Genomic DNA, 22,659 nt, shown 5'->3' on the forward strand with positions numbered 1-22,659 from the left:
TTAGTTACCAGGTCATAAAATCACTTAAAGAAAACCCAGATGAAACTATAGATTATACACTTATTATATTTGAGAATGAAACTTAATCTAATTATTTATGCTAGTTTTAGTGTTTTAATTTAAATATTTAGGCTAGTATAGATATAATTTGTACTCATGAACTAGATATAACGGCTTTTGCACTAATTCACGGAGTATAACGTTATAACGTAGTGATTACTTGCTCAGTGAATAACGTCTTGTATAAAACTTGTGAGGGAAGGTATTCAAAATGATTTAAAGTGTAATAAAATATAAATCCTAATTAGTCAGGGATCCAAACTGCATTTCCCGACCGTAACAATGGGAGACAACTTTCAAAATAAGACCATGGCGGCTGTGATGATGGACTACGATTTCAAAATCAAGACTCAAAATGAACGTTCCAAAGTGGAAGACTTGTTCGACTATGAGGGCTGTAAAGTAGGTAGAGGTACATATGGCCATGTATATAAAGCCAGAAGGAAGGATGGCTCCGACACCAAAGATTATGCTTTGAAACAAATTGAAGGAACTGGACTTTCTATGTCAGCATGTAGGGAAATTGCTGTAAGTATAAATACAACATAATTATTTCATTTAAGTAATTTTTTTTAAATTTTAAATAAAAAATTTAAATTTTAAATAATTTATATCTGTGTGAATGTGAATTTATTACCATATGTTCTATGGGGAGTGCTATGAGGAACTGTTTGAAATGATTCCATCATCTCGTTTTTACCATTGCACCGCCGGCCACCGAAATAGAGTTTATCCACACTACCTTGAGCCACTCAGTTCATCCACAGTGTGTTTCCATACATATTTTTGCCATGTACCATACGGCTTTGAAATGAGCTCCCCTTCATGGTGTTCCCCAAGCACTATGACATGCCCTTCTTCAAACGAGGGCTGTGGAGAGTACTTAACAGTAGGCAGGGGCTTGGCTAAGCCCCTGGCTGAAGTCCATGGATGACGGTAACCACTCACCATCACCATGTAAAAAAATGTGCATATTTTGATTCTTGTTTCTATTATTATTTCAAATAATATGTTCATGGGATATTACACCTATTTTGATTGTGTTGTGTTGTATAATTATTGTGTACTGTAAACAAACATTGCATTATCAGCTGTTTTTCTACTTCATATTCGGTCTACAATATAGTAGTGTGGTTTAGATCATAATAAAAAGGTTCGTGTAACAATTTATTTTCTAGCTATTAAGAGAGTTGAAACATCCTAATGTCATAAATCTTATTAGAGTGTTTCTTTCACATACTGACCGAAAAGTCTGGCTGCTATTTGACTATGCAGAACATGATTTGTGGCATATAATCAAATTTCATAGAGCAGCTAAAGCTAATAAAAAATCAGTTATGGTGCCAAAAGGAATGGTGAAGAGCCTCCTCTATCAGATATTGGATGGGATACATTATTTACATTCAAACTGGGTTTTGCATCGAGATCTGGTGAGTGTGATGTATATAGTAATATATATAATGATGAATCGTTCAGATACTATGAGTTCATGTTGTATTGAAATTGTAATTTATACTAAATTAGATAACATAATATATAAAAATATAATAAATATTATATTAAATAAATTACTATAATTGATAGAAATTCTACTGTTGGCCTGGAAGAGATTAGAAAGACTAGGACGGCAGTCTTACTAATCTCTTTTTGTGTTGAATGATGTGCATTTGTTGTTTTTTTCTTTATTTATTACTAGCTGACCCGGCAGACTTTGTAGTGCCTCAATCGATAAATAAAATACCCAAACTTTTGCATAAAATAAACTTAAAACAAACAGAAGGAATCCGTCCGACGGGGGACATATCAAAGGAAAAACAAAATTGTTATTTTTATTTAATTCCGAACATTTTCATATTTATCTACCTTTTAAACCTCTGGACTTCCACAAATAATTCAAGACCAAAATTAACCAAATCGGTCCAGCCATTCTCGAGTTTTAGCGAGACTAATGAACAGCAATTCATTTTTATATATATAGATTATTTTGGTGTACCATAAATCAAACTTAATGAATCGATAAATATTATTTTTGTTCAATATCAATATATGTTATTTACAATTAATACTCCAGAAACCAGCCAACATATTAGTAATGGGTGAAGGACCGGAGCGTGGCCGAGTTAAAATAGCTGACATGGGATTTGCAAGATTATTCAATGCACCTTTGAAACCACTTGCTGACTTAGATCCAGTAGTAGTCACATTTTGGTACAGAGCTCCTGAACTGTTGCTTGGTGCCAGACATTACACTAAGGCCATAGGTATATATTTTATTACTCTTACAATAATTCACCTACAGTCACATAAAATTAAGTACTTACCTTTTACTTACTTAAGTAATTTTTACTTAATTGACGTCTACACTTGGCAGGTAAAACACCTTCTCTTCAGCATGGAATTAACAACTTGGTAGCACTTTATTAAATTCATCATTATTTAAATAAATCCCAAAAAGCTTAGAAAATAAAAACTATTATACTATTTTCATTTTTGGATTGTTACTTAACATAGCTAAAATTCATCTGAAATTTCATTAAACCCGGTCGGTAATTGTGCATTCTGTGAACTACATACCATATCAGTAGTTCATTGTAAACATAAAATATAATGTAATCGAAGAAGAATATAGAAAGATTCCCACCCCATGACACTTGTTTAAAAAAATCAGGATATGGGACTGCAGTAGGCCAAGGCGGCACTCAATTATTTTGAGCTCATGAAGTATAGACTCATTGGTGCAAAATATTATATGTGTATTGTAATGTTAAAATGTTGTTCTTTCACGTCAATACAAACCAATGGATTGACATGATTTTTTTTAAAGTGAAAGTATTCATACTGATACTTTTCCTGGACGAAATTTGTAGAGCCACGGTTTAAAACCAAGTCAAAAGAGATGTAAAAAAAAAAAAGTAATTTAAGAAAATCTCATTTATTTGCAGATATTTGGGCCATAGGATGTATATTCGCAGAACTATTAACATCTGAACCCATTTTCCATTGTCGCCAAGAAGACATTAAAACAAGCAATCCATATCATCATGATCAACTAGATAGAATATTTAATGTTATGGGATTTCCACTTGAAAAAGATTGGGAAGATATAAGGAAAATGCCAGAACATGCAACACTAGTTAAGGATTTCAAGAGATCAAAGTAAATTGAAAAACAAATATTTTGAGGATGCATTGGTCTAAAATGAAATTAAATTTAATATGTTCATATTCATTACAGCTACCAGAACTGCTCACTCAGCAAATATATGGACAGGCATAAGATTAAGCCAGATAGTAAAGCTTTTAGTTTATTACAAAGACTTTTACTGATGGATCCTAACAAAAGAATCACTTCAGAACAGGCTATGCAGGATCCATACTTTGCTGAAGACCCGCTGCCTACTCAAGTATGATATAATGTTTTTGAATTCTTAATAGTCTAAATGGATATATGAGTGACCTGAAGTCGGGAATTACTAGACCCTACAAATATACAATTTGAATCCCACCCACCTTGTAACAAGTCAAATTTCCAACTGTACTATAAATGCTATCCCATTTTGATTATAGTAGGTACCTACCGGTGAGGGCTCACAAAAATTCCCTGTATGGTATAAAACCAATCATTATATATTTTGACTTCATTATGAAATGATGGCATTCATTGATTTGGTAAATGTTTGTGAGCCTGTGCAAGAAACGAAATATTAATAATATTGTAGAGGAACTAGTGGTAATAATATATTGTATTAGGTCACCATAATATACTAATTTAACAGTCAATTTAATTTATATTAATCAAAATGATCACCTAACGATTTAATTACTTTCCGTTAATAGGACGTGTTCGCCGGATGTACAATTCCGTATCCGAAAAGAGAATTTTTGACTGATGACGATCAGGAAGACAAGAGTGATTCAAAAGCCAGACAAAATCAACAGCAACAACAACCAAATGTAACATTTTGACATATGTTATATCCATGTATTCTAACTAGTTTGTTAGCGAATTATACGTAATTTATTGGCTTAATCCTTATGCTGTGTTCATGCTAATATCTGTGGTCATTTGAGGGATTTGCATGGGAATGCATTTTTACTTAACGGTAGAAATAAGCAGGGCATTGGTGATACCTGCTGATGCGATCTCACAAGAAGGGTATCCATCAGGAATATATAAATAATATTTTTGGGCGTTTGATTTTACGCAATATAGTCGCCGTTGAAGTCATTCAATTCATGAGCATGTGTTAATATGTATTCCAAGCCCGTAGAAAAAATGTTACTTGCTTCCAGGATTTAAGCAACATAGTCATATCACTTCATACATGTACACGGAACGTCTTAAACTTTATTTCTCAACAAGCCATGCTTCAAACTTTACACATTCATTGTACAATTGTGTAAATTGTAAACGTGATGAATAATGAGGTATATTGATACCATTTACTAAATTTTATTGTTATTTTTAATTTATTTCAGACCCAACAGAATCAAGTTCAACAGAACAGCCACGATCATGGTGCCAATAATGCCAAAAGGATGAGAATGACGGGTAAAATAACACAAGTTTTAATACAAATTCATAAGTATAAATTTATTTTTTGCTGCATTTTCATGTAGTGCCAACTGATACTGAACAATAAAATTCCCAACCCTTCAGAAAGTTACTTTAAAAACTATTTATGTGCCTAGTAAATGACATATAACCAGACAGGAAGTTAGCTTGTCTACACAGTAGAGTGTTAACCACGAGTAATTAACAACAGTAGGATTTAGTAATCAAGGGCAATAAATAAAATAGAGCAAGGTGTTATCAGACACTTAGTTATATATTTTTTTTCAGGTCCGAACCAAGGCAACAACACTGGTGGTGGCCAGCAGGAATTCCATCAACAGCAACAAATGATGTTCGGTAGTCAGCAGCAGGGAGGAAGCTCCCAACAACAAGGGAACTACCAACAAAGATTCTAATACAATATACCTGAGTCTACGTACTCGGGTGGACTGAATTTAGAACCATATGAATAAAAACGTGCTAATTATAAATTGGTTGATGAGATATTGACTCAAAATCTCTCAGACAGTGCGAATGTGATGTGTCGCCGTACGGTTTCTTTCTTTAAAACTATAGAATTAATGATCCGTCAAACAAAACTAGTGGTATTTCTTGAAATGCGTTTCAGTAAATGTACTCTGTATTTTTGGTGGACTTGTTCAAAATAAACGAAGGAAAAATCTCATGTTGATAGTCATTGTGACAAACACGTGAGAGACATTGGGTGCTATGTTGTAAAAAACTGTTGTAAATCCTATAATACAAAAAGATACTTATTGAAATTGAATATTAATATCAGCAATGTGTTTGAAGTGGCTAATAGATTTGATTACTATCACAAAGCAGTTCACCATTCCGGCTTGAAAAGTAGAAAAGATCTCATAGCACAATAGAATGATATGGTATTGTGACATCTAATGATCTTTGCCTCAAGGCTCATTGTGATGCCCATTGTTTCCAGTAGCTATTTGGTGACAGTTGGGCTATGAGCAAATACGTGCTCATAAGTTATAACAAGACTTTTTGGCGGGAACGCGAGGAGTGAAGTTGTGTGATTTGTTTTCTTTTGTTTATTTAGTGTTTCTTCAGTTTTTTATGTGTAATAACGGTGGTTTGTTAACTGTTTAGTATCTGTGAAAGTGCACAAATGTGGGAAAATGAGACAAAGCCGCCGAAAGTAACTTCTCGGGATCCTCCAAAAAGTCCACTGAAAAAGTCAATAAATGACCATCTATTTTCATCCCATATCATCTCATTTATTTCATTTAATTTCATGTCAGTTGATTAATTTGGGTTTCCTTCGTTTTTTATTATTCATAAACTGTAAATAAATTATTAAAACGGCGAATTATAAAAATCTTATTACTTGACGCTGGCTAATGCACAAACCGTGCCGGAGCCAAAAAATAAAGAAGCTATAACAATAAAGTACTTAATCATTTCGTGTATTAATAGAACTCGCAATTAATTTGTAAAATTGTCCTATTACGAGTCGCAGAGGTTAATACCACCAACCAAATTATACACTACAATTGAGACTCCAACCTCATGTTTCAAAGTAAAAGTCGCCATTCGAATTGTGAAATCATTCAGCTTCGGTATCAGCTAACTCTTGGCAGGTTGTCAGCTCGGTTGCCTTCAATTGGAATTTATACTGTTTTGAGGGTATTTGCCGATTCACATTCTATTCTCTAATATAAATATAATGGGATTACGTTCTCAAGTACGAGCGGCTTGTTGGACAGCAAATAGGTAATTTTATTCAAATTAAATGATATTTATAGACATTTTTATAAATTATCATAATTTTAAGTTGTATGTGATGATAAAGGAAATGTAACGTGTTGTAAATAAAGAGCATTTTCATTTGTAGGTCAATTGTTTATTTTACGCCACTATAATTGCTTCAATTGCGAATGGCTTCACTGTAATTGTCTCGCATTTAAAATTGAAATTAACACGATCAGCCCTCGAAACTTTTTAAACTATAAACTTAATCGTATGATCAATTACTACAAAAGACATAGATCTTGGCTCTTAAATCTTTATTTCTCCAATGCGAAAGCTTTGTTGATATTAAAATTACTTTACAGTAAAACTACATTATCTGTTTAAAAATTTCCCAAATTGTTTTTATTTATTTTTTTACTTAGCTCCTCATTCTTCGCCGTGTTCCAAGTGCACTGAGAAATAGAAATGACCGCGTCATCTTTTTTATACCACGGCACCACTCTTGTTTTGTTATTTATTGCTTAAATGGGTGGACGAGCTCACAGCCCACCTGGTGTAAGGGGTTACTGGAGCCCATAGACAACTACGACGTAAATGCGCCACCCACCTTGAGATATAAGTTCTAAGGTCTCAAGTATAGTTACAACGGCTGCCTCGCCCTTCAAACCGAAACGCATTACTGCTTCACGGCAGAAATAGGTAGGGTGGTGGTACCTACCCGTGCGGACTCTCAAGAGGTCCTACCACCAGTAATCGCCTTATAAACAGAGTTTAAGTCTGCTATATGAAATCGCTTTGACCTTCCACTACATTTCCAGGGATTATTCTTGCAACGCATCATCCAACTGTAATGAACCTCCTTCCACGATGTTTTTGAACGTTACGATAGGTCTTTCTACAAAGGGACCTTTAAATGAGTAATGGATAGACTGCAGCTTGTCTGTAGTTCTGACATTATTATTGACATGGTCGATGAGGAGTACTGACTATATGATATTGGCTTTATGACATGATATTCCAGTAGGCCGTCGAAGAAGGCAAAAGTTCAACAACTTACAAAAGCATTGAATTTAAAACTCAATAATAGTAGTATGTAAATATAAACCTAATTATGAGTTGATTGAAATAATAATTATGAGACTAAGTAAAATAAAGTTCATTTAGTACAAACTATCACTTTAGTGAAATCATAGGTACAGTATCTGTAATACACAGAAATTGCTACGGTATTTTGATTCGGTATGAATTCTAGAAACATGATTTATTATTAATTTATTTTTACTATTTTTATGTGGTGCTATTTGTCTTACCTATTAAATATAAGTTTGTGTTCTCCGAGCTTCGATGTTTTTGCAGGAGTGCCTACACAAACTCGTAGCCCATTCGTAAATCTCTCGCAGTATCGTAGACAGCGGTCGTGAAAACATACGAATGTGAAGCAAGATTTATTTTAAACAATGATCTTTATCGTAGATGCGATTTTTATCTTCCTCGTGTATATACAGGAAAGGACCTCTAAAACTGAACTGGTTTTATTTTGTGTAATTAAATGCTAATTAATATCCCGTTGTTTCTATAACAAACCGGACATACTGATAAATATTTTCAGATAGACTAAACTAAGCCTGTAAACTCAACGATGGTCTTCGGACCGACATTTTCCACAATATACTCGGCCTTTTTCAATTCCGGCCTCTTCAGTCTCTTGTTAGATTCTACAATTCGAATTCGTGAACGTAGCTTTCCGCATCTGCCGTCTATCAATTTTTCGTATGCTGTAAATAATAAAGAGTAAGTTAATATTATTTAATTTAAATAAAAATGAGTCTAAAAATAATATGTTAAAACGTGTGTAAAATACATACAACGGTAACCAAACATTTAGTTTACAGGTGATTTGACCGACCGTGAAAATCGTATTCCAAACGCCGAATATTGTAAAACAAAATGGCTTTACGATTTAACTACGACCGTGGAAACCCAGAAAATAATTAATAATTTTATGTAGTAGCCTTGATATGTTACTAGGAACGAAAGTTCGTAATAGAGATCGAAGTCTCATCTTACTGATCCATCAGATCCAATAACCTTTGCATTAGACGCCTTCAGCTCTAACACTAGGAGCAGGTTTAGGGACCCCGGTAACCGTACTCGTCGAACTCAACAAAGAGGTCAACGTGCAACCTAACCCATGCATCAGCCCGCTGAGTTTCTCGCCGGATCTTCTCAGCGGGTCGCGATTCCGATCCGGTAGATTAATTCAAGCAATTGCTCTTGAGTTGTTAAGTCTCTTTCGGAGGCGCTCGAGCAGTTGTTAGCAAATTCCACCCCTCCTGGCTGAGCCTTTACTCGCCCATCTGTCCTGGTGAAACTGGAAAGGCCTTCGGGCCACCAGTCAGTCGGGCCATCATTCAATCATAAAAAAAATGTTACTAGGAAATATTTGGTCGTCACGCGCATCATATTTTAGAAGTAAAAGAAAAATGAAGTTTTATTACATGCATATGCATCTGGGATACATTACTTTTTAAATACATTTTGTTATGTAACCGTTATTGTAATTACTATTGATTTACAAAACAACCGATTATTTTACTTCGTATATTGCCAGATTACACGCACTGTTAAGCGTTTATGAAACCAGTCTCTATCACCGGTATTAATTATTTGATAAGTAGGTATATGAACAGTTGAAAAAGCAGATTTTATTGAACGAGTTATTGGCACAACTGTTCACATAATTGGACCAACAAGTGGGCATTATAACAATTTGTGAAATATATTAATTAATAAATGATGAAAACAAAAAGAAATTTAAGTTCACAAATACCTATTTGTGTAATATTTTGCGTGGCTCATTCTGGAAAACGGATTTGTAGAACTCTAGGCTTACACAATATAATGTATTTAAACTGCTTGCTTGCCTATCAATGGAAGCTACTTCAAATACATTTAATAAATTCAGAACTCCCTGCGATTCCACCGAGGTTAAAATGAACCACTTTAAAAGAAAAATTTGATTTCATATAATATTAGATAAGTATAATTGTGAAAATTGCCGTTCCGCGTTGCCAAACAAATAAAAAAAAACCAAATGTACAGCCAAAAACTTCATCGTATTGTTTTTCTACACTTCCTCAATATAAAATTAAATATCGATTATACAAGTATCACGGTTGTACTATAGTGTACATACTTAGGTTTAAGGATCTGTAGATTAGAAAAGTACTCACTATCTTTCCTAAAGGAATTGTGGCAAGCCATGTGACATACGGACGGGAAACCCTTGAGAGTCCTCGGGTCTATGTGTCCGCCAGAAATGGGCACTCCACAAATAGGTTCTTTCTTTCCTTTGCACGAATCGATGCAAACATCATATCTATTGCGTTTAGGCTTTGACGTTCGGGTTCGGGTCGTAGTGGGTCTTCTTGTCGTGCTTGTGGGATTTATCTTCACATTTGTGATCGATCCAACTGGGGCTACAACGCGGATCATCCATGGGAATAAAGGCGGTCTTTGAACTATAGCAGTAGGTGTTCCCAATTTTCGGTTGAAACCTTGTGTAGCTCGGTAATTATTAGAAGTCGTAACAATGGTGCGTGTTGTTGATGCCACTAATTTGGCTGTCGAAAGTGTTTCAAACGCGTTTGTTGATGTTAGTGTTTCGGGAATTTTCGAAGACACCGTTTGAACTGTTACTTGTGGTAATGGTTGTGTGGTAGGAGAAAGTGTTGTTGTCGGAATTGTATACGATGGGTTTTGATTGCTTACAAAAGGTGCAACTTGCTGTTGAGGTGGATAATTTTGAATGTTTTGGGGAGCCTGCTGGTAAATAAGAAAGTAGTTAGATGAAGGTGTAACAGATGAAAGTTGTACATTTGGCTGTTGAGTCGAAGGTTGTTCTGACTGGAACCTAGTCGGTGCTGGTTGATTAACAATAGGCTGATTTTGGGGCACTATTTCTAAGCGGATTTGTTGATTTTGAGTTTGAGCTTGCGAAGGACGGGTCTGCGTTTGAGTTTGTTCAGTTGGTTGAATAGGTATTCCTGTTGAAACAGTGCTTACTTGAGGCGGAGTCGTTTGAATAGATTGCACTCCTGGCAGAAGTGGGTCTGTTGTTTGTATTTGTTGAATCGGTTGCTCCGGAGACGCGGATGGTAGCAATGGCTGAATAGGTTGAACTGACTGTATTAATTCCAAAATGGGGGTTTGTTGTATCTCGGTTTGTACTTGAAATGAGATCGGATTGCGTTGTGGTGTTTCTTCTGTTGAATATAGTGGAGTTGATGGTGTCGATGATATCATAGATAGTGTTTCCGTTAAATCTCCTGTAGTACCAGCACTTGAAACTTTCAAAGTCGATGGAGCCAATGTCGTTAAAAGACTAGTCCCTTCTTGAGGTGAACTTGATGCCTTTGGTAAAACAATAATAGGATTTGTAGACGAAAACGTGGATTCAGTAGAAAATATTTCCGAAATTGGCTTCGGTTGAAATCCATCGTTAATGACATTTGCCGAATACCAAGGATCTGGCATGGAGTCCGATATCTCAGCTCGGCATAGTTGTAACACTGGAAATAATAAAATTGACAAACATAAACATAAAAATGGTAATAAGATACAATTCTGCCGGGTCGACTTATCGATAGGTATCAGGATGCTTTCATAGGATTTACTTTGGTTCCGTTTAATCTCCACCAAAAATTAGCAACTACTTAATACACTAACGACCTATTCTACTCGATTACGTGTATTTCATTTCATTCGCGTGTAACTGGTTTTAAAGGTCCACTTTTTCGATCCCTGTTTAAAGGTATTTAAGGTGCCTAAGTATAAATGGTCAAGCACCTCTCTTAGTTACCGATTACCGTGTCATTGAATTGTACGCTCTATAAGGCACCGTATTGCACAATAGTCATCCGGGAAGTAATAAACTTTCTCTAATTCGTTGATGTAATTTTTATCTGTATACGGCTTTTTATGTTAGCTATACTAGCTTTTACACGCGTCGGTGGCGTCAATGTCGATAAAATATTCTATACAGAAGGTGTTTATGCAAAAGTGTTAAGTACATATTTTCTGTGATAATTTGGGACTTGACTGCGGGATTTGAGTACCGGTATAATCTCATTGCTTTATACGACACAACATCAAATGATTCTAGCGACTTCGATCATGCTTCATGGTGGGTGGCGAAATTCACATAATGTTTACGGACTCCAATAAATACCGATTAACACGATATTGTCCGAGATCGTATGTCCAGTTGAAATTCCAAAAGGCAACATGACGTGGTGCTTTACATTCGAAAATCGACTTGGGAGCCTGATCGAGTAGGAATGGTTTGCGTGTTTATTGTGACGTAAAGCAGCTAACGCAAATAACATCATCATCGATCTAAGCAATCTTGTTTGTTCGCAAAAAAGGTATTTTTCGCATGGTCTGCAAAAACTTACATACAATGCAGATAATGTATACCTAGATACATTACAGATAAGTCAAAACAAACTAATTTGTTTTCAGCTTTGGGTAAATTACAATAACAAAAGTAAAACGTTTGTTTGTACCTAGTCTTGTTTTTCCAACTTATCGTATATAACTGTTTTAAAACAGAAATTAATTTTCTTATTCCCGAAGGCCAACTTGATAGTGACTGGGTACTGACAAGCTCATGGACATCAGTAATATCAGGGGTACAGCCTACCGCTTAGCGTGCGTTGTTTTGAACAAATTATCCCTTCGATTATATCTACATATACTAGCAAACGAGATTAGCGAGATTATTTGATTAGTACCTTAAACCAGTCCAGCAAAAGTGGTTTTAACAATATCACAACCAATATTGACTGTGTAAAACATTGTTTTCTGTTTCATTAAGTATTTTTATTTAAGCACTAAGCATTCCAGTAGGTATGTGAAGACTTTAATTGCCGGTGATCCTTCTATACCAAGCATGAAAAAGGATAAGTATTTCAAAAAAACATACAATTGATTTTTTTTCAACGAATATAAATTATATAAATATTGTAAGAAATAAGTAATGTAATAATCACCATGACACCGGCGATGAAATCGATAAAACTTTAATAAATCAAAATTACGTATCTAAGTACACAAGTTACCATACTATGTTTTTGTTACGGCGGTGTAATAAAATGCAACTCACATGTTAAAATTACATTGATACTTTATTACCATGTTTTTGCCGCTAAGAATTAAAAGCAAGACTTACGTGTTAAAACGACGAGCGTGGACCCGTACAAATACGTCATGCTTGTTGGGCGAATGCGGTTTGAATGTTTATGAGCAAAAGAACTGGCCCCTGCAGTTTACCAACTGGACTGTCAACTTATTAGGGAACGAGCCTTGTAGGAGTTCTAGTTATTATCGGTTAAGTACGATATACATTACGTAAATGTCCGCTTTATTTTTAAAACATTAGATAAATTGATCAACTTAATTGTGTGTGATAACCCAAGCACTCTTGATTTTTTTTCAATCGATTAGGGTCCATGTGTATGTAACCGATCATGTTTTTAGTATTATTCAGCTTACCGCTTTATGATGAGTTGTCTTGACTCTCTTAAAAAACCTTAATCAGAAATGGAGTTAGTAGAAGAGCTGGATGGAATGGAGTTAGTAGTTAGAAGATTGATTTTGTTGTTACTGGGGATCGAGAATATAAATTTATCCGTAATCTTTTGAAAATAATAATTGGTTGTGTGTAAAGTCAGTTTACGGACGATAGTTTTACAGGATAACGTCATGAAGAAACATTAATGAAAAATTGCATACTTTTATGAATTTTATTGAATTAATAAATCAAAATTACGTATCTAAGACTAAGTACATACCACGTTTTTGTTACGGCGGTGTAATTATTATCACTAAATTATCAGTATTTTGTACAATACAAAGAAGAAGTTAATTGAAAATTACAAGTTATCTGATCAATTAACACTTGGGTCGATCGTGCCTCTCTATCGCGTGTTTCGTGCTTTCGCTTGCACGCTCGTGCTCAGGCGGAACGTGACACTTTTTCGTATGTGCAGCCGGTGCTCATCAATTTATAAGACGTTATCACGTATCAAAAAATTGACGTAAACTCGAACTGGAAATACCTATACAAAAAAAAGAGACGAATCCATTTTTATATTATTTCCATATTTTTCAAAGCGGGATAGGCTTTAGTATATTTTTAAAATTAAAAATCTTAAATTAAAAAAAAGGCCTGTCCAATACGTGTTTGTAGAAAAAGGAAGAAAAAATAAATTTTTTTTTTCAAATTATGTGCCCGCTAATTATTATAACACTTTTAACTATTATATAAAAAAAGGTTTTTATTGCTTATACCATATGGGTAAGCTCCTAAAGTGCTTACCGAAGCCCATTGACAATTACATCGTGAATACTGGCATTCATCTTGAGACATGTGGTCTCAGTTATATTGCATAGCGACCGTCCCTTTCAAATTGGAACGCATTTCTGCTTCGCGGGTGAGGTCAGGAAGATTGGAAGCACCTATCCATGCGGGCTTTTACAATACGTCCTACTACTAGCAAATGCCGCCCGGCGCACGCAGTACACTAGTATGTGTACTACTGGTATGGTAACATTGCTACCCATTATCTGGTGAATTCTCGAGTCGCCGTTGCAACACCCTCAGTAAAAGATTGGGTGTTACTGTTGTCGTTGGGAGGAAGCAATGGAAGACGTTTGCATAAACCAAAAGGTGGGTTGTGACCTTTTCTTAATTTAACCATTATGTTTGACAAGTAGAAAATAAATAAATAAAAATTGTTATTGCGAAGTGATGTCGCCAATTTTTATAGGAAAATATGAATTCAAATATTGATCAATTAAACATCTTCTAACCAGTAATTGACTCTACTAAGTATAAAAATTGTAACCTACGAACTCCAAAACGCAACGCGGCTTCTATAAAATATTAAATATTTTATTTATGGCCATTAACGTGGTAGATGGTAATCATAAAGTATGTGTTAAAGTGAAAAGTGGTATAACAAGAAATAATAATAGATTGAAATTTTCATGGTCTGAACGATAAAATACTTTTGGTGTAGGTACTCTTAACAGGCGATACGAAATTGCCGCTTCTCAATACTTTTTTGCGGTCTCGGGGCGGATCCCTCTATGACGTTCAACGCCCAGGGTGCGCGGGGATTATGTGTTATGTGATTAAGTCCATGATCGAAGATGATCAAGGCCGGGACCGAAGGTGTTACAGGTCACACCCACTAAATTACTTCCCTGCACTCTCGTCAGAATGAATCAATGGATGGACCGTAAGGTTAGGCAAATAAAAAATGTCCCGATTGTTTCTGCAGGATAGCTGTCGGAGCACCGTGGTGTGTGAGGAATGTTGATCTTCACGACGACCTAAATCTAGAACTGATAGTATCTTAAGGTAAGGAGACGTCAGAACGCTACTTTGGAAACGTAGCGCGACACAATAGCCCTCTTATAACCAACGCTAACTACGTACCCGATCCAGGCGACGGGGTAAAGCAAAGCCACCCTCGCCCAAAACATGTCTTATCAGATCCCCGGATCCACTTGGTGCTTTTAGGCTCTTCAAGCACCGGTAACCATTTTCGTCGAACTCGTCGACTACGACGAAGAGTTCTAGGATCAATAGAATCAACCTTCAAATCCCAATTGAAAAAATTGCCATTACAAATTTTTAACCTGGAAGATTTATAATCACGAATTTATAAAAACGGATTAATATGTATTGGTCCGTGACTTTATTTCTATTATTTTAAGTTATGGTACTTTCAAATCGTAACACAAACGTTGGTGATGTCATTATCAACTGTTTATATAAATTTAACTTTAATGTTATTTCAGTTTAAAGATTTTATGAATTTCAAGAAGTATTGTTCAGAACAGAACTTCTTTAGAAGATATTTTCTATTATAAAATTAAATAACTTATAATAAGTAGATAAAATTGAAATCTAAATTACTAAAATGCCTCCTAATTCAGTGGATAAAACAAATGAAACAGAATACCTCAAGGATAATCATGTTGATTATGAAAAACTCATTGCACCCCAGGCCTCGCCCATCAAACACAAAATTGTAGTGATGAACGTGATACGTTTTAGCTATTTACATATTGCTGGTGTATACGGACTTTATCTCTGTTTCACCTCAGCAAAATTGGCTACATCGGTTTTTGGTAAGCATCATTAAATATTATTTTTGGGTACTTGTAGCAAAATTCAGTACCACTAATAGCGGTAGGATTATTACGGTCGTATGGTTTGATATCACTGTCATGACTTTATCTGGCATAAACAATTTGCGCTTCGATACGATGACTGGGAGTGGGACTGCCTGTATTCCAGTAAAAGACTACGATGTAATTATTATTCTCACAGCCCACCTGGTTTTAAGTGGTTACTGGAGCCCATAGACATCTACAACGTAAATGCGCCACCCACCTTGAGACATAAGTTCTAAGGTCTCAGGTATAGTTACAACGGCTGCTCCACGCTTCAAACCGAAACGCATTAGTGCTTCACGGCAGAAATAAGCAGGGTGATGGTACCTACTCGCGCCGACTCTCAAGAGGTCCTAACACCAGTGATTACGCAAATTATAATTTTGCGAGTTTGATTTTTATTACACGAGGTTATACATTCGCCGCGGAAGTCAATCGTGAACATTTGTTGAGTACATATTTCATTAGAAAAATTGGTACCCGCCTGAGATTCGAACACCGGTGCATCGCTCAACACGAATGCACCGGACGTCTTAATCTTTAGGCCACGACGACTTCAAAATTAACTGGCACCTCAAGGCGGGGTGCGACATTCACGCAGCAGTTAGCCGTATCTATGGACTATGTATGTTTTAAAAAGCCAGGAAGAAAAAAATACATTTAAATCTTAATATCGAGATGTTTTTTTTTTTCTGTTACAGCAATTGTGTTATTCTTCCTTGGGAACTTTGGTATTACAGCTGGAGCTCATCGTCTGTGGTCTCATAATGGTTACAAAGTAAAACTGCCCCTCGAGATCCTGTTGATGGTCTTCAACAGTATTGCTTTTCAGAACACCATTTTCACATGGGTGAGAGATCACAGGCTACATCACAAGTATACGGACACTGATGCAGACCCTCATAATGCTACGAGAGGTTTTTTTTTCTCACACATCGGCTGGTTGTTGGTGCGAAAACATCCAATGGTGAAAATTGCTGGAAAGAGCCTTGACATGTCAGATATTTATTGTAATCCTGTTTTAAGATTCCAGAAAAAGTAAGTATGCATGTAATTAGTGTATTGACATAATATTCCAACTGCCTCAAATAAAAATTACTCCCGTGATTCTTCTTCAATTAGATTCAATTTCAAGCATCTTAGTAGATGATTTAGCGCTAATTACTGGTGGTAGGACCTCTTGTGAGTCCGCACGGGTAGGTACCACCTCCCTGCCTATTTCAGCCGTGAAGCAGTAATGCGTTTCGGTTTGAAGGGTGGGGCAGCCGTTGTAACTATACTGAGACCTTAGAACTTATATCTCAAGGTGCGTGGCGCATTTACGTTGTAGATGTCTATGGGCTCCAGTAACCACTTAACACCAGGTGGGCTGTGAGCTCGTCCACTCATCTAAGCAATAAAAATAATAATAATAATAATTTATTTCTCCTACCTATTCTAGTGATCTCGAGGGGTCATGCTAGATTCACAAAACGAGTAAGCGAGCTCACCTAGCTCTAACCTGGTGACGGTGTTAACCCTAGCCCTAGCAAGAGCAGTGCTTCGCAGAATCTACTACCGGATCAGAAACGCGACCCACTGAGAAGATCTGGTGAGAAACTCAGTGGGTTAATTTACTCGCCGAACCCTTGTACCCGTATGTAGTTACCGGAGGCCACAACAAGAGGGTTTTCGTGTCGTGCTGCTTTTTCGAAATGCCGTTCGCGCTAAAAGAATGTTTATTTGTTTCAGGTACGCAATACCATTTATAGGAACAATATGTTTTATCATACCGACATTAGCTCCAATGTATTTTTGGGGTGAAAGCTTAAACAACGCTTGGCATATTACAGTTTTAAGATACATTTTCAGTCTCAATGGCACTTTTCTTGTAAATAGCGCTGCTCATTTGTGGGGATACAAACCGTACGATAAGAGCCTGAAAGCTACTCAAAGTGGCATGGCAAATGCATTTACTTTTGGTGAAGGATTTCACAATTACCATCACGTTTTTCCGTGGGATTATCGGGCAGACGAATTGGGGGACAGATACATAAATTTGACAACAAGGTTCATAGATTTCTTTGCATGGATGGGATGGGCTTATGATCTGAAAATTGCTTCCACCAATATTATTGAGAAGAGGGCACTAAGAACAGGGGATGGGACTTACAAACGACTAAATGGGTTGAATTGAAACAGTCTTCAAAAAGCTTCTTTGCGTAATATCATTTTTTTGATGAGTTTTGCAAAGTTATTATATTTGCAAAAACAGGCTAGCGGAATATCATATTATAATAATTCTTATCTTTTGAAATAACTTTTAATTTTTGTTGGTAATTTTTGTATTGGGTTTTATTGTATTCATTTAAACTTATACATTTTTTTATTAGTTTTAAGTCAAATTCTCAAGCTAATAATTGGTTATAAAAGGAACATTACTTTATCTCCATAAGCGTGTGAAGTTTCCAAGCTTCGTAACAGTCATTTTATTAAGTAAGGCGTTTGTATATTTTATTTAATACGAATTTTTAAATGCAAAATAGGCGTTTCTTTCCTATATTAAAAAATACATGTGTGCAATTCACACGTGGTAGAAGTGAAATCTTCCAAAATTAAAATACAATTATCCTAAACGTCTTAAGTATATGTAAAATTTTGTCATTCGTAAATAATTGTAAGGTAGCGCCCTCTGTGAATTGATATTTTAATTTCACGTATAATCCTAAATTAAAATTCACTACAAGAGCTTTCATACACACGTTAGTATTAAAAAATCTCACAGATGGCGCTGTATTAAATAGTATGTATACAAATACAAAAGAATGAGACAGTTCTTTTGTATTTGTGTCTCTTACCTGTCGTTGTTTCCGTTGCATCCGGTTTGAAATCACAACGATCCTAAAGAAGTTTTCACTTCAAAATAATTTCGCCTGATTGGGTTTTGTTAGAAAACTTGATAGTGTTTGAAATTTAGATAGAATTTTCAAAAAGTTTTGTGAAATCATGAATAGACATATTGATTTCACTAAAACAGAAGTGTCAGGGAACATGTATATATGAACGTAAAATACGAACCAAATAATTGTGGTGAAGCGTTTTCTCGATAAATGATAAGGATCGTAAAAAAACGTGATCCATTACTGCATTTCGATTCTGCTTTTGAGTCACATAAAATGTTTTCACCCGCTAAATACTAAAACGTTTTATAACCTATAACTATGTCTATACAGCCATTTTGCCGTAATATATTTTAACATAATATTCGTCCAATATTTTTGCAATTCTTTTTTTAGGTTATAGTAAAACATATTTATGGTTACAAAGTTGTTTTACAATAGCGTAGATGCCTGTTATTGGACTAAAATAAGAAGGATAGAATATACATGGTTTTGTACCTAAATAAATTATTTTATCGAATAAATGTTGGAAAACATTTGTTTTATTAGAAATAGTTCCCACTACTTCATCTCCTAATCTGCTTCTATTCATCACTATCCACTATTTGTGTATTTCAGCTTATGTAGGTATTTGGCGGACTATTAAGTTCGGCTATGTAAACTAAACAGGCATTAGCCTAAGCATTATCTACCAGTCAATCAAAGGTAAGTCAAGAAAAACAATGATAGGTAATATTACATCTATTTCTAACACGAAGCAGTCATACGTTCATAGAGAGACTTCAACCGCCGTGCTGTGTGCTTAGTGCGAATTTTTTAACGTTCTCTATAACGTAAAAGTTAGCTCATGTTTGTATGGAATGGGATCGTTTGCTTACGTTTGCCGCTAGGGGCGCTGTTCCAACTGCATACAAAATTGGGCTAACTTTTACGCTAATTATCCTGGTGACACTGGGAATGGGGCTCACCCGGGTTGCGACCTCGCCCCTACGACCGAAGGTCGACTGGGAGCTCTTTAAGAGACGCCTAGTCGACCTTCCCGTAATTCAGGACCCCAACACCCCTGAGGGGGTCGACGACACGGCAGTCCGCCTTGTCGACTCCATCAGGGGAGCGATCGACCAGGCGACGACTCTTGTGCCCAGCGGCGGGCCCAGAGGTATACTCCCGGCCTATCTGAAAGCGATTATTCGCCGGAAGAGGGGCCTGAGGAGGCTCTGGGCGACAACTCGTTGTCCCAGGATCAAGCGCGAGCTTAATGAGCTGGAAGCGGAGTTAGCGGCGAAGATTATGCGTGGGAGGAAAGAATCGAGGAGGCCCGTGAGGACCCCTCGTCCGTGTCCCTCCACCGACTTTGCCGCCAGCTCTCAAATCGGCCTGCCCCGACTTGTCCACTTGTGGACGAGAGGGGCAACCGATGCTTCTCGGCTCAGGCCCGCGCCGATGTCCTGGCCGTAATGCTGGAGCGGCAGTTCGCTCCAAATAACTCTGCACCCTCAGACGCCGCATTCCACCAATTGGTGGAAGAGAGCGTAGCAAGCCTACTCTCCTCCTCGGTGCCACCGTTGGGAGATGGTGATTTCATCACTCCCAGTGAATTGCGCCTCTCCATCCAGCGGATGAAGAGGCGCAAGGCGCCGGGCGAGGACGGTATTCCCTCCCTCGCATTTTTCCACTTCCCCGAAACGGTCGTGTCATTCATGACACGACTGTTCAATTCCATTCTGTCCACAGGACACTTCCCGGGAACTTGGAAATTGGGCAAGGTTATTGCCCTGCCCAAACCCGGCAAGGATAGGAGAAGTCCCTCCAGTTATCGTCCGATCACTCTGCTGTCGCATATGGGCAAGTTGTTCGAGCGGCTGCTGCTGAGAAGGGTGTCGCCGCACATCCTTCTCAGACCCGAGCAATTCGGGTTTCGCAGCGGTCACTCGACAACGCTGCAATTGGTCCGCGTTATGCACCACTTGGCGGATCGGTCCAACGCGCGCCAGTACACGGCCGCAGTCTTTCTCGATATCGAGAAGGCCTTCGACCGTGTCTGGCATGCGGGACTTATCTACAAGCTGTTGCAGAACACGGACCTCCAGCACGCCTATGTGCGACTGCTGGGGTCGTACCTGGAGGGAAGATCCTTCCTTGTCGCAGTCGAGGGCGCAAAGTCGTCGGTGTGCCCAGTCACGGCCGGAGTTCCCCAAGGAAGCGTCCTGGCACCAGTCCTCTACGCTCTCTACACCAACGACATTCCCACGCTTGAGGGCAACCTCCAAGCGTGGGAAGCCGACGTGAAGTTGGCGCTGTTTGCCGACGACAGCGCCTACTTCGCGTCCTCTAATTTCCCTTCTGCGGCCATTTCGAGGATGCAGAGGCTGTTGGACCTACTGCCCCAGTGGCTGGACCGATGGAGGGTCGCGGTCAACGTGGGGAAGACCGCGGCTATCCTCTTCGATCCGGTCCGCACAAGAGTCGTCCCAGGACAGCTCAGTCTCCGTCATGTAGTCAATGTCGAGTTTAGGCCCAGTGTCCGATACCTGGGAGTCAGTATCGACCGGAGTTTGAGGATGACCGCCCACGCCAAGTCGGCGTTGGCGGCCGCCCGCTATGCGAGGTTTCTCCTCCGGCCGGTGTTGGCCTCCGGGTTGCCGACCAGGACTAGACTCGGCATTTACAAGACGTATGTTCGTTCCCGTATCACGTACGCAGCTGCGGCCTGGTATCACCTCATCCCGCAGATCATGCGGGTGAAGTTACAGGCCCAGCAGAATCTGGCTCTTCGCACGATAGTCGGAGCAGGGCGTTACGTCAGAAATGACGTAATCGCCCGGGATCTAGATGTGGAGTCGCTCGAGGAGTTCATTCGGAGGCTAGCTCGTAATATGTACGAGCGGGCTGACGGTGGACCCCACGAGCATCTCCACAATATAGCTCCCTTGCACGCCAGACCGCCTGATGGTAGGGCGCTACCAAGGGAGCTACTGGAACCCCCGGCTATGGTAAGATAGTCGGCTTAACCGGAGTGATATGGGAGTGCTCATAATGAGTGCACCCATGGGACTGAGCTGTCCACACTCTTCATTTCCCCCCAAATTGTTGGGGTGCCCCCTATGGGGACCCATTCTACCGCCCGTTTGGGTCGACCACTCCCTCTTAAGGGGAGTGACTTTACGTCGGTCCCTCCCCGCGACGGTCTTCCCCTTCTGGGGAGCCCTTAGCGGGTGAGCGCCAAACTAGTGCCGCAGCTCCCCCTCTGACTTGTAGAGGTGGGGCCGCGGCATGGGGCCGGTGGCGGGCCCCACGGTGCTGACTGTTGTCCCGCTTTGTATATAATGTAAATAGTTTAGTTAATAGTTAGTATAGTAGTTTAGTTTTAGTTAGTCAGTAGTTAGGGAAAAAAAAAAAAAATTCAAGCAGAGGACAGCAGCCGGCGCCGGGGTGACTCCTCCGCGGGCATCACTCCGCCCAAGAGAACCAAGCCCATCGTATTATGTATATGTATATATGTTTTGTCGATGTTATGCAACCGTATACGCGCTGCGAACAGTCCTCCCCTGTCTCGTCCTGCATCTATACCACCCCTGCCCTATGTGGCAGGGAGCTCCGTCCCGGGTAGTGGGGTTTGCCCCGAGGCCCGTTCCGTGCCCCCGAAAGGGGGTACGACGACCCTTCTTCTTCTCTACGCTATTGAGAAAGTTAAAAAACTCGCACTAAGCACACTGAACGTGAGTGGTGACATTCACGTTCTATTGTCTACGAATTCTGACAGTTTCTTAATATCAAAGAGACCGACGACCTAACTTTTAAAAAAAAGTTGTCCCTCAATACAATTTTTTGCCGTTCTAGAAGTTGACAAGTGTTGTTAGTCCATCATATTAATTAATTAAAGTCACTCATGGACATCTACAATATCAGGGTCAAACAAACTGTTCAGTTTTAAAGACTGTTTTGATTTTTTATGTTACGTTGATGATAGGTACATCTTTTTTCATAATGTTACTAAGAACAAAAAAGAAAATTTCGAACCTAAAATGAATTTAAATCTTCATATGTGAATGGTTATAGGCTGTAATCATCAGCTAGCATTCTATTTAATATTTGTATTTATACGAAATATAAAAGGAGAGTTCTATTCTATTTAATATTTGTATTTATACGAAATATAAAAGGAGAGTTAAGAAAAATACAAACT

At 38.1% G+C, this 22,659-nt stretch overlaps 3 protein-coding genes across 3 annotated transcripts; 2 read left to right on the top strand and 1 right to left on the bottom strand.

Moving 5' to 3' along the window:
* Positions 1-31: 31 nt before the first annotated feature.
* On the top strand, positions 32-6,486 carry Cdk8 (cyclin-dependent kinase 8). The gene is made up of 8 exons (XM_028187181.2): positions 32-588; positions 1,239-1,490; positions 2,132-2,321; positions 3,003-3,216; positions 3,295-3,463; positions 3,897-4,013; positions 4,539-4,611; positions 4,903-6,486. The coding sequence occupies exons 1-8, from the start codon at positions 343-345 to the stop codon at positions 5,028-5,030; spliced, it is 1,389 nt and encodes a 462-aa protein (XP_028042982.1). The 5' UTR covers positions 32-342; the 3' UTR covers positions 5,031-6,486.
* On the bottom strand, positions 6,475-12,722 carry LOC114252629 (uncharacterized). Its single transcript, XM_028187188.2, has 4 exons — positions 12,578-12,722; positions 9,579-10,916; positions 7,656-8,120; positions 6,475-6,797 (listed from the first exon to the last, which is right to left on the bottom strand). Exons 1-3 carry the CDS (start codon positions 12,615-12,617, stop codon positions 7,960-7,962), a joined length of 1,539 nt encoding a protein of 512 aa, XP_028042989.2. The 5' UTR covers positions 12,618-12,722; the 3' UTR covers positions 6,475-6,797; positions 7,656-7,959.
* A 2,571-nt stretch (positions 12,723-15,293) lies between these two features.
* Positions 15,294-18,379, top strand: Desat1 (acyl-CoA delta-11 desaturase/conjugase). The gene is made up of 3 exons (XM_028186971.2): positions 15,294-15,549; positions 16,296-16,632; positions 17,326-18,379. The coding sequence occupies exons 1-3, from the start codon at positions 15,339-15,341 to the stop codon at positions 17,768-17,770; spliced, it is 993 nt and encodes a 330-aa protein (XP_028042772.2). The 5' UTR covers positions 15,294-15,338; the 3' UTR covers positions 17,771-18,379.
* The last annotated feature ends 4,280 nt before the right edge of the window (positions 18,380-22,659 follow it).

Source organism: Bombyx mandarina, chromosome 23, assembly GCF_030267445.1.
Source record: "Bombyx mandarina strain Sakado chromosome 23, ASM3026744v2".
NCBI classification, from domain to species: Eukaryota; Metazoa; Arthropoda; class Insecta; order Lepidoptera; family Bombycidae; genus Bombyx; species Bombyx mandarina.